This window comes from Neolamprologus brichardi, chromosome 6 (assembly GCF_056152115.1).
Source record: "Neolamprologus brichardi isolate AB-2024 chromosome 6, ASM5615211v1, whole genome shotgun sequence".
Classification (NCBI taxonomy): domain Eukaryota; kingdom Metazoa; phylum Chordata; class Actinopteri; order Cichliformes; family Cichlidae; genus Neolamprologus; species Neolamprologus brichardi.
Genome location: NC_142109.1, coordinates 21352341 through 21369237, shown reverse-complemented (window position 1 = coordinate 21369237; position 16897 = coordinate 21352341). Strand labels below are relative to the sequence as shown.

Sequence of the window (16897 nt, the reverse complement as noted above, 5' to 3'; positions counted from 1 at the left end):
AATAAAAGTTAAAAGTCTGCTTTTTAGTCACATTTCCATTCTTTGATTTAAAGTGTAATTTAATATGACGTATAGAGAAATCGAAAAAGCGGATTTGTCCAGAAAGTTAATGCCCAAACTGCATACTTGAAAGATAAACATATTTTCATCAAAATCTGGCAGTCGGGCTTTCACAAAGTTACACATTCATGGACCGTTTCCTTCCAGTATGTGAATAATTCTAATGCAGTACTTCCTGGAGTAACTTTATTGTCACAGTTTATGACGGGCCATCTTTTATATGGTGTACTTGTCATTTAAATAAACAGAAACAAAAGCCGCCTGTTCAGCTTTTAACCCCCACAACAAGCTGCTGACGTGGCATTGGTTTATTCAAATATTTACTGGTGTCTTTCTAGAGAATGGTATAAATGAACAGGAGTCCAAAGATTCCTAGTTCAATACTGGGAGGAGACACAAATCCTTTTGCAGTTATATCAGGAAGGCCTTTAGATATCTGCCAAATCACACATCCGGAGCTACCTGATGTGGCGACCCTTGAGAATAAGGAAGCAAGAAAAGCAGATCTAACCTGTCAGTACAGCCTTTTGTTGAAAAGCAGTGAAACAACAGAGGGCTCTACAAAAATACTAATTGTAAAATGCACACAGTCACAGTCTGGAGGTTTGTTTAAATACCAAGGGGGGCGATTGAATGGAAGAAGGAGGCAATAGTTTGTAAACTGTGCCCTCTTGTGGAGAATGCTCATGCTGTAGCTGGAGGAATAGACCTTGAATGCTTTTTAAACACAGTCGCATAACCCTGAATTACTACTTATCTTGCTGGTAAATAAAGTTGATACTACAAATGTCACCCACATGAGTGCATGTGATAAAAAAAACTAAAAATAAACCAGATTCATTTACCTTTCCTAATCTTTCTCATTGTATGCGCTAATGTTAAATAGTGATTCTGGGAAACAGAAACTGAGAAGAAGGGAGGGGAAAGTGACTTTTAAAGCCCAGGTTTGTATATGAGAAAGTTAAACACTGGTTCTGTTATAAGACCGTCAGCTAGTCTGCTTTCAACAGCCAGCATGTGATCACGTCACGGGTGACAGAGCACAATCAAGTCTAATGGTGCAATGATGGGATGCCAAGGGAGAGGCTAAGAAACTGCTTGCGGGAACACATGGGAAGGAGACTGTTTGTTTACACGGGGAACATAAACTCATTATTGCTTTACAGTCAAAGGCAGCAGGAACACCTGTTGAATGACCGGCTCAGCTGATGAGATAGTGTTTCAAAAGTCTTTCTGAAACTGTGCGAGTATACTTTGTGTGTTTACGCATACACGTAAAATTCCCAGACCTCCAGGTTGAATTTAGGTTAATTGTGCATCAAGAATTCTAATTTAGTGATTCATTCTAATAAATTCCCGCAACTGTTAATGTTTTCTTACTATTATATTTATTTATTTCTAATTCTTTCTTATCTGCACTGCAGTCATTTCTGCCAATAAAAATTTATATGCAGCTGTATGCTAGGACAAGAACAGACTTTTATTTAAAAGATATTAATATCTTATATGTTTTGCTATAACCAGATGAATACCTATGGGATATTTGGTGCTGTTAGGCAGCAAATAGACCATGTTTTACAAGAATGGCGTTCATACTTCCTTTATGCTGAAGGAGACTGAAGGTCTTTCCATTCAACTGTTGATAAAACTTCTATATCTGTTGATGTTCTTTTGTTGTTGTTGCAAATATTCTCTCTTATTTTTTAATTAAAAGCATTCTAAATAAAAGTCGCAGCATAATTAGTGTTTGTGGAATCAGCCCAGATCGGATTAGTTTGAACTCCGAGATCAAGCTCACCTTTCAAATGTTATGTTTTTATGACCGTCTTTTCCACACTTGCTTTGAAACTAAAATCCTCTCAGTCTGGCAACCATCCACGACCTGGACTTTTAAGCTGGGTGTGATGTCTGGTCTGGTGTGGGAATTGTGACACCTTCTTTGCATTAAACGCAGGTGAGAATTGGCAGCTACCTACATAAAAAGACTCCCTCCGCCATACTGGCAAAGCACTGACAGCAAGGTTGCCATTTGGAACCTTGGACCACAAACTACCAGACAAAGATTTCTTTTTTAATTAATTTTTTTAAAGTCAATAGTGGTAAATTTTAAAATAATTTCAGTGTTTCAAGTCATTTCTCCCAGTTATCCAACTTTTCCTCAGATTATGGCTCTCCTCATCGCCTTTATCTTTTTGTCAAGTTGGACAGCGGCGGCTGTTACACTTCCTTACAGCTCGTATGTGAAAGGATCCAGGGTTGATTTTGAGTCATCTGGCAGCGGACCAGAGGAACCTGTCCAGGGGATTGTCAAGGTTGTGCAGCTGGACCATCATACCCTGACCCAGTCTGGATTCTTCAGAAGAGGACTGACCCCCAGAAGAGCCCCTTCCCACAGTACCAGACTGCCCTTCCCTTCCTTCTTGTCTCGCGGTCGTCCAGGTCAGGCTGTGGGCAACAAGGCTCCTGTAAATCCACTACACAACCTGCGCCCTAAAAACCCCACTGAGTTGGAGCTAAAGAAGAAGCAGGGCCTGCAAATGTGGCAGAAAGTCACAGATAAAGGCGGCAAGATGTCTTTGCCAGTGAACCTGAAGGACATGAAACAGACATGCACCGCAGTACCTTTCACTCAGGTAAGAGCCAAAGAATCATACGTTTTCAGTTCTTTCCCCATTAATATGCACATGCAAATCAGCGTCAGGTTAACTGACTTCTTACACGACTACACAGAATACTGGAAATTTCTCATTGTCAGTCACATTAGTGTTGATTTTTTAAAAATGATTATTACAGTCTGCATTAGCTGTGGTGTTGAAGCGCTGATTTTTACATTCTCAGAGGTAAAGGAAACATTTATGTCTATAGCTGCTGTGTTTACCCTAAACCTGACCCTCGCTGTCATCTTCCCAGCATGTGACAGCAGATGGATGCGAAACAGTGACAGTACACAACAAGCTGTGTTTCGGCCAATGCAGCTCCCTCTTTGTCCCGTCTGAAGGAGAGTTTGAAGGACTGAGTCCTGACACAGGAGCCTTCCACCGGCGGGCCCCCTGCTCCCGCTGTGCACCATCAAAAGCTCAGACTGTTACTGTGCCTCTGCGCTGTGGAGCCGACGTCCGGGAGAAGCGAGTGATGGTGGTGGAAGAGTGCAAGTGTGAGACAGGCCGCGAAGAAAAGAGCGCCACGGCTGCAGGTTCCAGGCACGTGTAACGCTGTAAAAGCTGCCGCAACAAGGCTTCATGACATTTTGTGCTGTCTGAATGCAATCCTGTGTTGCAAATCACATAGAAATTCAAGTAGGAGACAAGTTTTTAATTTGAATCAAATCACTGCCAAAGTGAGCCACTATTTTTCATAAACGATAAAGTGATTATTTTAATAGCTGGAACAAATATTTGTATGTGTAATCGTATGTGTATCTGTATTTTTGAGTCTGGATGTATTATTCAGAAGGAAAACATTCTGGTGGCTTCTCCCACCATCGATTGTTGACAAAGTGACCTGAGCTTCGGTCACGCATTTTTCTGTCGCAACAAAAGAAACGGTCCACACTGGACTTATGATTAAAAGTGTGTTTAGATTAATCTAAACTGAAATATTGTGATCTGTGATGTTGTCATTAAAATGTCCTCTTTGTCCGCATTCCTTTTTTTTCCTGGCATTGCTAATTAGTTTTCTGCCAACACTGTTGGATTTACAAGTGCAATTTAGTTTGCATGCAAAGCTCAAGTAAAAACATGAAGAGCATTTGTTGTTTTTTTTCCCTCCCACTCTTGTATTCAAGCATTCAAGTGTCAGCTTCTATATTTTATTAAAAAGCCGTGTTCCATCGACTTTTAGCACATAGCACTTACATCTGAAAGCACCGAACTAGACAGCAAGCAGGCTATTGAGCACAAGTACTTAGCGGTAAGCAAACATAATTGTTTCAGCATGGACCCCTGAATTATGTATAGGCACCACCTATTCTCATGCCCAATCTCTTTTCAAGCTAGCTGTGGGAATTTGAACATCCTTCACCACAGATGCACTTGAGCAAGAGGGCATGTGTGATTATGTGTGTATGTGCTTTTTTCCCCCCGTTAGAGCCCATAAAACCTATTATTCATTTATATCCTGGCACCTGGGCCTGGTAAAGTGAACTCATCCCACACATCCCTACATACATTCCCAGAGGAGCATAAAGAAGGGGGCTCTTTACGTCGCCTTGGCATGTTGTCAAAATGGCTGCTTAGATGGCCATTTGCATTCACGTGGGCTTTCTGAAAAAGTGAAAGCGTTCATTGCACTACGGGGGTGCATTGAGTCCCTTGGATTCCATTAGCATGTGATTAACATCTTGCGTTGATGGCTATATTTTCCGAGATTGATGGGACAAATATTTGCCCAGGTCTTAACTGTGAAGAATTAGGGGCCACTTTTAATCAGGCACTTGTTTTCTTTTTCTTTTTTTCCCTCTATACATAGACATATAGGGAAGGTGGAGAGCTTGGGAGACTCACACGACAATGAACAAATTCCTCATAGTGAAGAGGGTTGTTTGTGAAATGTCAAAGTCTGAGTAATCTATAACTAATCATGGCTGTATTTCCCTAAATGTCATTATGCAATAGCGCATTTGCCATCAGTCCGCATGATGATGTTAACAAAGAAAGAGTGATGAGCTCACTATCTTCTCCCTGTATCACCCTCTTTCCAATCTTTTTTTTTTCCTGGAAGAAGAGAGATTTTTAAAAAAAAGAAAAATGGGCATAGTGAGGGGAGGGGAGGATGAAGACGGTTGTTGATTGAACAAACAAGGTGCACAAGAGATTGCACCACTTAGCAAGACAGATGTCAGCCCCCTTTGCATTGTGGGATCCGGCGGAGCACTCCTGTGTCATTAAGGATGGCCTGGTTCCCATGGCGAGGGGAAAGGAAGGAGCGAAAGGAGGAGGGCCTGCTGCCAAGTTCAGCGCCTCGGGGATCAGATCAGCGTCACGGGGTGCTAAGTGGCCTAGTTAGCGCTTTAAAACGCACAATGAGCTGCCTGCTTTTTCTCTCTCTCTGTGTGTAGGCCTTTTAACTGTCAGACATGGAAATGGTTGGGAGGTATGTGTGGGGGGGTTGGGGGGTGGGGTGGGACTCAAGAAATATTACTTAAGTCAAGGTGAATTTAAAGGAAACTGAATGATAAAGTGAGACTTATAGGTGCCCATTTTGCTCATTATTGAAAAGTTATATATATATATATATATTTTCCTTCATTATAATAATATATTAAGTGCTCATTGAAGTATTTTATGATTCATAGTAAGAAAAGGAAAGTTACCACACTGAACCAGTTTGATGCTGATGAAATCTTTCCATTGATTTCCTAGCCTTTCCTATACCTTTGCTGGCTACTTTGGGCTTTGTTGTAGCTAAATCACCATGCTACTCTGGACCATATACCGTAAGTAAAAATAACTTAATGAGTTTTTTTCCCTTTTTGTTTTTTTTTCTTTAGCAGTAACTGACAAAATTGAGAAGACAGCATGATGTGCTAAGCTATCAGCTAGCTAGCGAGCTTGGTTAGCAAGGTGCACCCATTGCACAGAGATAAAATATCCCAAAATAGTGTTAAATGACAAATAAAAAATAACAATATAACTTACCAAACATTTCTTGGATGGCCCATTAGTAGAATTAACCACACTGTGTGGTTATACTAGCACTACCAAATACCACTAAACGTGTGGGTAGCTGTGGTTTAGGTGTTAGGGCAGGTGATCTACGAAACTGGAAGGCATGTTGGCATGCCTGAGTATCCTTAAGAAAAAATACTTCATATTATCCCTGATGCAGCCATTGTGAATGTGTGTGTGAATGTTGGAAAGGGCTTAGGCATAGATAAGAATGCTATGTAAATGTATGTATGTGTGTTTTATTGAGTGAAATAGTAAACACTTTACGTGCTCAAGTGAGTAAGAAGGACAAGTACCACCAAGTCCATTTAATTTAACTTCAATTTTATTTACATAGCATCAAATCACAGGAATTGTTGTGTCAAGGTGCTTTATTTTCTTATGGCAAAGAGACTCCTTCAATAATAGTGAGAAAACGCCAACAATCAAATGACCTATGAAAACAGTGGTAAAAGAAACCTTTTAAGAGAAATAAACTCAGGGAGGGACAGCACTCTTCTGCAACATGGGAGGTGAGGGGACGAGTGCCAGAAATTAATAATAACTAATGTTTAAATACAGTGATGTATAAACACAGAAAATGAAAAGAAAAAAAAGAAGAAACACACTGCCCCCAGCAGTCTAGGCTTACTGTAGCATAACTAAGAGAGTAACCCTCTCTTAGAGAGAAACCTTATCTCTTAGAGCCACCTAACCCAACCCTAACTATAAGCATAATCAAAATTAAGGACATTTTTAAGCATAATCTTAAAAATAGAGAGATTTTCTGTCTCCAAAATAGAAACTGGGAGCTGGTTCCACAGAAGAGGGGCCTGGAAGCTGAAGGCTTTGCCTCCCAGTCTACTTTTAAATATCCTAGGAACTACAAGTAAGGCAGACATCTGAGAGCAAAGTGTTCTTTTGGGGTGATACGAGGTCTTTAAGATAAGATGAGACTTGATTCAGCAGTTTGAAGGAGAAGGATTTTAAATTTGTTTCTCGATTTAACAGGAAGCCAGTGAAGCTCATATGGAAGAAATATGTTTTTTTAGTCCCTCTCAGTACTCTAGCTGCAGTGCTCTGAATCAATCAAAGGCTTTTCAGAGAGTGTTTAGAACAACCTGGTTATAATAAATTACAGTGGTCCAACCTAGAAGTAACAAATACATGCACTGGTTTTTCAGCATCGCTCTGATACACAATGTTTTTAATTTTAGAGATATTGCACAAATGCAAGAAAGCAGTCTTACATATTTGTTTAATGTGTGTGTGCTGAAAGACATATCCTGCTCAATAATGACTCCAAGATTCCTCACAGTGTTACTGGAGGCCAAGGCAATCCCATCCAGAATAAGTATCTGATTAGACAATATGTTTCCATGATTTTTAGGGCCAATTTACCACAAACTCAGATGATGGATACAGTTTAGTGGTTTGATGGAGCGAACGTGAAGCCTGACCTGTCAGCTATAATGTGGTCACACCTTAAAAATACAAAGTTTAAGTCTTAATAGATGGTACAGTTGGGGAATCTTTTAACATCTATGGGGATTTAATGTGCCCTTTTTAAAGCTAGCCTCAAGTATTTGTTGAAGGCACTGCAGTTTTTGGCACTTTAGTGCTGGCTTTATGTTTTCACCCTGGAGCTTGTTGCTTAGTTTGGACCTGAGTGGAGTAGTGATCATGCTCCTAGATCTGGCATCTGCAGGTGAGGGTGAACAGGGGTCCATGATGCACTCTCTGGAAATAAATTTGGATGGTGAAGAGGTATACCAGAAGGATTATTTGTAAGACCTGTTAAGTCATAGGTGAGATGGTGTGTTATCACCTAAATCCCCGCAGTAGAGGTCTACTGCTGTAGGTGTCAGGTTCTAGGTGAGAGTGTGTCTGTTCCACAGTTATAACATCCATTTCCCCTCTGATACAGCAGTACATGCTCACTCTGTGGTGTTAGTGTGGACCAGCTGGTCAGAGTTGGCTCTGCTGGAGATGGCGCCCCGGGCTAGGCCTGCCAGCCTACTGCCATTCTGCCTGACTGCCAACCTGCCCGCCAGACTGTCTGTTGGGTGCTTAGCAGAACAAAGATAGGTGTAGCCCTACAAAAGTTTGTTATTGGATAAAATGTTGATGTAGTTTTAACCAGTAACCATAGTAAAATAAATGAATGGGTTTTTCTGGTTCTGTGTGAGTTAGACTTTTGCTAATCTGACACTGTAAGGTGAAGGGGGTTTATTTTATTTCTTTAAAAGGTTTTTCAAGAGATTGAAACAACATTTAATTCAATTACAACCTGATTTAATGTGGAGAAGACCGAGCAAGACATGACATGAGATTCAGTTAAGGAACCCTTTGGCAAGTCTGCTGACCACAGGCCAGTTTTTTGTGGCTTCCAGTAAAGCCAGGCCAACACTTCTTCCTTTCATTATTTTAAAAGAATGCAGATGGATTAAAAGCGCTTATACAAAGCTAAACTGTCACCAGACAATAGTCCGTGGTTTTGAGTTTACAGCTCTCAAATACCCTCCCTCTTATGCTCTCAGCTATTTACGTGCACACACCCAGAGCCTGCTCAACCAAGGGCTACAAGCAGACCACAAACGGAAAACACAATCCCATAAATCTCATTTATTACCTTTAGATTTCACATAATCTCTTAATCAAGATTATATGACTCTATCGCTAAAATTTTGACATTGCTTAGCAGTTGAAACGTGGTAAATAAGAATTTTTTATGTTCAGAAATGCATTGCTTTAAAAGATTAAGTCTAAGCATAGAAATGTGGATTGATGTAAAAATGTAACATTGCCTGATATAAGTTCTACGTGATTTGGCTGTTCTTATGAAATATGTTCACAACGTTTGTAGTCTGTCTTAAAATAATAATCATGTAAACACAGAAAGAGGTTTTGAAAGCTGCAATCATTCTTCCTGCACACACCTACCACTTACACACTTAGTTATTTGTCTATTTTTCAGACCCAACTAAGTGACCAACAGTATCCTTAACCTGCTTTTTTATTATCTGATGATCCCTAAGATGCAGCATCTGTAGTTTCTCTAAAAAAAAGTTCTATTTCATTAAGAGTGATATTTGAGTGATTTCTATCTGCATTTGATGATATTTGTATTTGCTTGGGTTGTACTTGTGAATATATTTGTGGTGATTATTGCTGCTGAGTGTCGAGCTGTCAGTAAACCCTCTGCTGGAGTGTGATGATGATAGCAATGTCGCTGTGGCAGGTGCGGTCCTGCATGCCATGCAGGTGATGTCTCTCATGCTCACTTAGCTAATGACTCCAATTAAAGTAATTAAGAGCTGGCATGGTGAAACCTGCTCACTCTTCCACTGCCAACCCATCCATTCCCCTTCCTTTTAAGCAGCACACATCAGCGCCCACCTCATACCACTACATGCCATCATCTGCTGAACTACTTCTGCTCTCTTGCCTTCCCTTCATTTTTCTCCCTCGAGCACCTCGTCCTCGTCGTTATGTCAAAACTATCCTGCGCCCCTGTTCCTTCTGAGGCCTTTGAAAGAAACATGAAGCCTAAAATCGGCTAAACGCTCCACTCCAGAAGCACTTAAGAGACCCTCAGCTCAACTTATTGTCACACAGACAGCTACGGAAGGGGAAGACCAAAGGCTGGGTCCGACAGGAGGAAGAGGCGAGTTAAAGAGGGAGAGGGGATGCAAGCCAGGTCCTAACGAGGGGAAAGATAATTGTTTTGTTTTGTTAGGGGCCCTTCTTCAGTATGGAGGGAGTTTAAATGACATGCCGCACATGGTTTCTGGATGAAGTGATGAAAGGGAGGGGTTGAGAGATGCAAGCTTGATGCAAGAGTGCTGAATTAGTAGGGAAGGGGGTGCAGCACCAAAAATGCAGCAGTAATAGTACTGAAAAAAAAAACTCCAAAGAGTTGTAGTCACAATTAAAAACCGGAGGCTGCTAAGTGGTTTTTACACTGACAGATTCACAAGCTCCCATGAAACTTTGATTATAGTCGTGCACGTTGTTTGTTCCATTTACGGGACTTCTATAACGTTTCAATGTCAAAATACACATTAATCACAGAGTATTTCAATATCACAGTCAACAAATTCCAACAGTGGGAAAGACCACTCTGAGCCAACTTGGAGACACAACTTTGGCTACCGGGCCTGGTCAGATTTATCAAAATTTATGAAACGGCAAACATATGAATCTCTGGTGTCTTGGTGTTCTTTCAGCACTTGGATTCCCAGACTGACAGACGAAGTGCCTGGATTTGTAGCTGGCGTGGCAGCACAAGCACTTTTCCAGAATCTCATCCCATTTTCTGTGCGAAAAAAAGACTTTGATGTGAACCCTGGGCTTACCTCCCCCTGTTTTCCTCATGTGTTCGCCCACTCCAGCGTCCCTTTTATTTATCTTTAACATCTGACCAGAAGCTAAGATGAGAAATAAGTAAAAGAGCAAAAAAGAAAAGAGGGGGGGAAAGAAGAGGCCTTTCACAGTGAGAAACATCACTGGTTGTTTCTCACTCGATTCAGGATATTCTTTCATGGTGAGCCGAGAACCGAAAGCCTCGCAAAAAACCATCATCATCAAATTTACAGCTGAGCACACTTTGGTAATCTGGCTACTAACAGCATCAAGCAAATTATCCTGGTGGACTGTCTGCTTGAGCCAGACCAGCGAATCACCTCCAGAAGCCTGTCACCACTTCCATGAAGATAAATGGTATCATTACACAGTCTCCATCATGCATTAGCTGATCTGGAATCTGCTTTCTGCAAAAGTGGGAATGGCTACGGATTACACTCAGCCATCGGATAACACTGACAAAATGTGTGACAAACATTGGTAACCGTCTCTTTTTTTTTTTTTTTTTTTTGAAAGCGCTCGTTGGGATGCAGCACCGGATTATGTGTTGCAAAGCAGTTCATCTTGAATCGGGCTCATGAAACACGCATTTTTGTTCGGACTGCTAATAAGATCAGGACCGCTACAGACACAATTCATCCAGCACATTTTGCCAGTGTCATAGATATCTGTCCGCAAACAGTGATCCATCAAACAGTCATCATCACAGTGGGCAGAGGAGGAATAGTATCATGCCAGTGTGTGAGAAAGAGAAAGAAGAAGAGTGATTGAGAGACAGACATACGCATAGGGGGTGGGGGTACAAAGGGGGGAGGTGGTGGGGGGGCAGTGCGCCAGTGTTCAAGAGAGATAGGCCAAGTGAGAAAGCGAGGCAGCGTGTGCATGCTGGAGTTTGTGTGGAGGGGTACAGAGGAGGGGTGCAGGTGGCATGGAGCTGGCGCAGGCCTGGCCCACTGTCCCCTGGCAGTGCCAGGCTCCATCTGTCATCAGCAGGAACATCTGCAGCCCAAGGTGCCCTTGTCACCCAGCGTTAGAGTAACGAGTTTGGCGTTTCCATTAGTCCAGGGCCCTCGCCTGCCCGTCCAGTTCTAGCCAAAACCATGGCATTTTGGGTGTGAGCTAGTGTGTGTTTGTCTGCGAATGAGTGTGTGTCTAGATATGAGACTGGGAGAGTGCGAATGAGGGAGCGAGCAAGCTGTGGGTGACTGGATTTGTTTGTCAGTTTGTACGCGTGTATGTGTGCGTGCGTGGCCGCGTGTGTCTGTGTTTGTAAGAGCAGGGGATGCCAAGCCAAAACAACATGGCAGTGCAGAGCGTTGACCCAGCTGGGTTGAGCCGGCATGTCGAGTCATGTCCCCTCCTGATGTGTGTGTGCCCAGTGCGCTCACACCGCTGCCAGACCCAATCTCTGGTCCTCTTTCCTTCTCACTCTCACTCACTCTTTCCCCCTCTCTCATCTTTCTGTCTTCCATCTGTCCACCTCCCTCTTATCTGCCCTCTCTCCCTTACCTCTCTCTGGCCCTTGTAGTCTCCTCCCTCCTTGTATGAAAAGTCCTTTCACACCCAGAGTCTATACTAAAATTCTGCCTCTGAACGCTACTCATATTTTATGCCCCCCACCCCAAAAAACCCCCCAAAAAACAGATGGCACTTCTTTCCCGTTTTCCTCTTTTCATCCTCCTCTCTGAGCTCTCCTCCTCCCTCCCTCTTTTCCCCATGTTTCTTTCCATCCAGCCGGTGTAGCACTGATCCTAACTGGCAGTCCACCTGTTTATTCTCTCTTTTCACCCACTCTCTAATTTAAAAAAAACCTGAATCAATTCTGTCTCTCTCAAGGGAAGCAACGTGGATCCATTATTTCTTATTGTAGCTATAACTTTCACATGACATTTTGTTAGGACCAAACACGGATTTGACAGTTATCAAATTCCCCGTGAACAAGATGGTTGCTGTTTATATCTGCGCCACATGGTGGCTCTAACGAGCAGCAATTCTTCTTGATATTAATGAACCCAGTTTGGCTGCGTTTGTGTCACTTACCCCTAGAATACTAATCAGACAAACAGGAGCGCATCCGAATAAGATAAGATTGATTATTCGTTTCCATTTTCTGTATTAAAAGTAGGCGTGCATCATAAATCAGCTCTGACAGCATCTATGAAATGTTAGCCTGAAGGTGTGAGGGAAATTAGATTCCTCTTAATAAAAAAAAAAAGCCCCACATTGAGGACTCTAGTGTGAGCTGAGAGTCTTTGACATGCAAACTTATACACAAATGCTCACTTAAATGTGACAGACTTTTTTTTTCTTTGCTAAAGCTTATTCTTTGACACTCAAAAAAAAAAAAAGGCCAGCCACTTCCTGTGAGAGAGGAGAGAGTTTTATGCTATAGTCCAGATTTCATTCACTCTCTTCCTTTCTTGGCCCTGTCCTTTAAAGGTTTCTCATCCCCTTATCGACAGTTTAAAAAAAAAAAAGTGTGTGGCGATAGAGTGAGTGAGATAGAAAAGGAGAGCCACAGTGAGATAAAGAAAAGGGAAGCGACAACTGCTAATCAATAAGATTTCTCCAACCTCGCTTTTTTTTTCTCTCCCCCCGAGGCCCGCGGCATTCAAGACGAGCCAAGACGAACTTGGCATTGTCGAGCACGCCTTAAAAAGAAACACCTGCGAGGTGGAAGACTTAAAAAAAAAACAGAAGAAAAAAAAAAATCCTGCTTTTCGCAGCTCTTAAAAATGTTGGCAAATGTTCCATGGGTTTTCTGGGAACAAAACAGTAAAAAGAAAGAGCTTCCATGCAAGTGAAGACAAAAGGGATGGTTTTCCATAGAGATGGAGGTGTCATTACACTAGAGACGGTTGCCAGATTTGGACTTATCTTACCCCCCCCCCCCCCTCCTCCCCATCCCCACGCCCGTCCTTGTAGCTATGCGATCTTAGTTGATTATCAGTGCTTCGAGCGGTGTTCAGAAAGCAAATAATGGAGAGCAAAATTTAGCTGTTGATAAAATATGTTTGTGGCTTTAGATGGGAAGATGGGATCGGTGGGGAATGCGCAGAGAGACAAAGATGGAGAAAGCTAGGGAGGGATGGGAGAGAGGAGAGAGAGGAAACTGGAGGGGGGGGGGGGTAACTAAAACAGATGGCACTCTTGGCATCCACCTCTCTCTTAAATCTGTTTCTGCTGTTTTTCTCATGTGCACGAGGCTTTAACCCTGTGGTAACCTGTGTCCCAGCCTGACCCCGAACCTAACTGCTGTATGTAACAAGCTCGCCGTGTGGGTTTGTGTGTATCCGTGTTCATCTCTAGCACCTCTCTGTCTGCACACTCCTCTAATCGGCACCCTATGGAAGTGAGTATCAGCTGTTTTTAAAGCCTCGCTTTCATTTTTGATATGCATCTATATCTTATTTTATCTAAATGGGCTACTCTGGTATTTGTGCTGAGCTTGCCCTCTGCTCTCCTGACTCCCGGGCATCAAGTTCACTCACATTCTTTCCCTCAGAAGCTCCAAATTTCTGATTTCTTTTTGTATGATTTTGCAGCGTTGACAGTGACAGATTTTCATTATTATTAGGTGGCAGAATACAACTAAGTGCTACAATCAAGTACAGTCTGGAGAGTTTCTTTTTTTCAGAACATCTCTGAAGGACGTGCTACATTTATCTGACAAAGAAGATTACTTTTAGGTCAAGTGTCTACAAAATACAGTCCATTAATAGTGAAACTCTTACATAAAGTACATCAACTGGCAGCATTTCAAGGAGTAACACTTGCCTGTTCATTAATAAATGTTACAATAATAAAATCACACCAGCAGTGTTATATTGTACATTTTGTTGTTGTTGCTTTGTACTTTTTTGTTCACTTTTAAATCGTGCAGTCGTAGCTTTTATACTTCTTTGAGGGATCTGAATAACTCGTCCATCACAAAAAATGAATGGTGCTCTTCGTACTTTGACTGCATGCAAAAAGTCTCATGCACCACTTCGTTCAGTCCACGCACTGCAGTTTCAGATCAGATCGTCTGAGCCTATTTTGTCAGTCTTGAGATTTCTCGGCAATGAAGAAGAAATATTTTTCCACTGGTGAAAGGAGACATTTTAGAAACATATTTGGGATAAAATAACTAAATTATTCGGGAGAACGTGAAAAACTACATTGCCGCTCGTGACTGATAGAAGAAATATCACAATATGGCTTCAAACACCTGGGATGTCGACTGTGTATTTAGGCCACGTCCGTTGCTCAGTAGGTAAAAACATCCATGTGCTGACTCCCATAGACAGACTACAGCTTTCCCTCAATGCACATCACTTATATGTGGGGTGCTGCAATGGTGTGTGCTCATTTGCATAATCTCCCATTTAAAAAGGGATGTGCTGGAAGCCGTTGGGAGGGGGTGGTGGGGTGGTGGTGGGGTGTTGATGGTAAGGGCCGGGGTTGGGAGGTGGGAGGGTGTACAAAGTGCCCATTGTGCAGTCCCAGGATAGGGAAAATGCCCTGTAGGGCCTGGTTTGTGCATGTGTGTGTGTTTGTGTGCGTGAGTGTTTATCTATGTGTCTGTGTGGGAGCCACACCTGTCAGAAGAGCCTGAGGGAAGCAATGGGATCACTATAATGAGTGTGTACATGTCCATATACGTGTCTCTGTGTGTGAAGCAGATATAGTCAAAGGGATTTCATTAAGAGGGACAAGAGCATTAAAAACTGTGGGCTATATCAATCTTTTATGTCCTAATTGTTTCCCTTTATTAACTTGGCTTGTTACCATGCCATTTTCTCTTTCTCAGTCGCTGTCAAAAACACACACATGGTCACACATACTCCCACTCACTTTCTCCCGCACTCAGCAGTAACCACACTTAGCAGCAGCATGATTTGATTACTTCTCTTCATCATGCCAAATCATAATCTACCCAAGACGCAGCAGGCCGATAGGATCAGACTGGAGAAATAATGGTAAAATCGGATTTTTTTTTTTTTTTTTTTTAGGGGGGTGTGGGGGGGCTTTTGAGGAAAAGAATCCAGAAGTGCCGGAATGGCTGATGGCTATGTCTCTAATGGTAAAATGTAATGCTCAGCAATCTGCTTAATATCCCCGCCGCACTCGTTAGATTAGTGAACATTAAGGAGATTGGAAGATTTGCACTCTTTTGTTTTCCTATAGCAACACAGGGGCATAGAGACTACACTGCTAATGATAAGGAACCAGAGGTACGAAGAGGTTTAAGGTGCATGAGGGGTTTACTAAGCTGCTGCGATTTCAGTTATGGAGGATGTGAAACAGATGAACTAACGCAACTGTTGTTTAGGGCAGCTGAGATGTAACTCGCACACATACACCTAAAAAAACAGAGTGAGAACCATTTCCGAGACCACACAGCGGCACAAAGATCATTGTAAATAATATTCTTTCTTTCACCGCTATGGGAAACAGTAGCAGCCCGAAATCGTCCCCCTATTAATGACTAATTCCTCGGCTGGATTGGCTCAGGGCAAGACAGAGAGCGGTGTGTGACCACCACCAGTTAAAGCAGGGCCGTGCTGGGATTCAGAACGTTATCGGAGCTCAAAGTCCTAATTCCACACTGGGAATACTGCCATGGGTAACATAATAAGTCCACTTTAGATCTGAGGGAGAGAGAAAAAGGTTTGGGTTTTTTTTATTCTGGAGTCTTGGCTCCTTCTGCGGTAAAGTTCCTTAGGCGAGCGTAAACAGATCAACAGAAAAACAGCTATTTTATTTTGCAGGCTCCCAGCAGTTGTGCGAGCTAATAAGAATAACTATTAAACTCATGTTCTGGTTCCCAGGGAGGGATTTTATTTTTCCTTTTTCTTTTGAGAGAAGGCAAATTATATGACCTGAGCTCCGTAGGGTGTTTTATATCGCTAGGGTGAAGCAAAGCTGAACACATTAGTACTGCACATATCCACTGCAAGTGCAGGACTTGTCACAAGCTTATTTTCCAAAGCCTTCACAATCCTGTCTTTCTTCTTACTGGCCTGCTCAATGCTCGAAGCTTACATAGAAAAAATAAACTGTCATTTAAGAAGGAAAAAAAAGATTATTTTGGATAGCTATCATCAGTTTTTCTTTTCAGGGGGGTGAGTGTTTGGGGGGATTTTTTTGGCCATTTTCTCTAAAGCAGTCCTTTCTTATCGGCTGGGTGAAGCTTTGACAAAGCCCGAGATGATCCACATACCTTGTTGCTTTCAAAGGTCACACATGGCCTCGGGGGAGCAAACAAGAGGGACACAAACTTGTTCATAACACGCAAACTTTTCCTCACATTTTTATGCAGGTGGAATGCTTTTTGTATTTAGTATTTCAAAACCTGATAAGTTACCCCTCTTGTAGCCTCTCCTTGTGAGCTCGACTGTAAGAGAAAGTTCATGTCCCTGACACAAGTTTGATTTTTGTACTAATTTAAGGCACCGTACTTATCTAAATAAGCAGAATAACTCATCCTAACTGGATTAAACAGCAGACATTTTTGGGAGGGAAACATTATTTGAGACATTTTTCGGTATTGTTTTGCACTTTTTGTTTTTATATCATTGTGTTTTGTATTTCAAAATTTATTTGAGTGATACTTTATTACTAAAGTGGTATTGCTAGTGTGTAAGTCCACACAGAGATGGAGTGAATATGAAGCAAAGTACAATATGAAGGTATTTGAATGGTGTAGATTAGTGTGTACAGAACCATTGTTTAGGTTAAAAGCCACTGAAATTAAAAAACAAAACGCTACACTAATGCACTAATAATAATATACTGATTCTAAGTAGCTCATTGTTATAGAGTAGGGGTGTTAAACATACAGC

The 16897-nt window shown here is 42.0% G+C and overlaps 1 protein-coding gene across 1 annotated transcript; it reads left to right on the top strand.

Annotated features, from left to right (window-relative positions):
- The first annotated feature begins 2225 nt into the window (after positions 1–2225).
- On the top strand, positions 2226–3270 carry dand5 (DAN domain family, member 5). Its single transcript, XM_006787552.3, has 2 exons — positions 2226–2693; positions 2971–3270. The coding sequence occupies exons 1-2, from the start codon at positions 2226–2228 to the stop codon at positions 3268–3270; spliced, it is 768 nt and encodes a 255-aa protein (XP_006787615.2).
- Positions 3271–16897: the final 13627 nt, after the last annotated feature.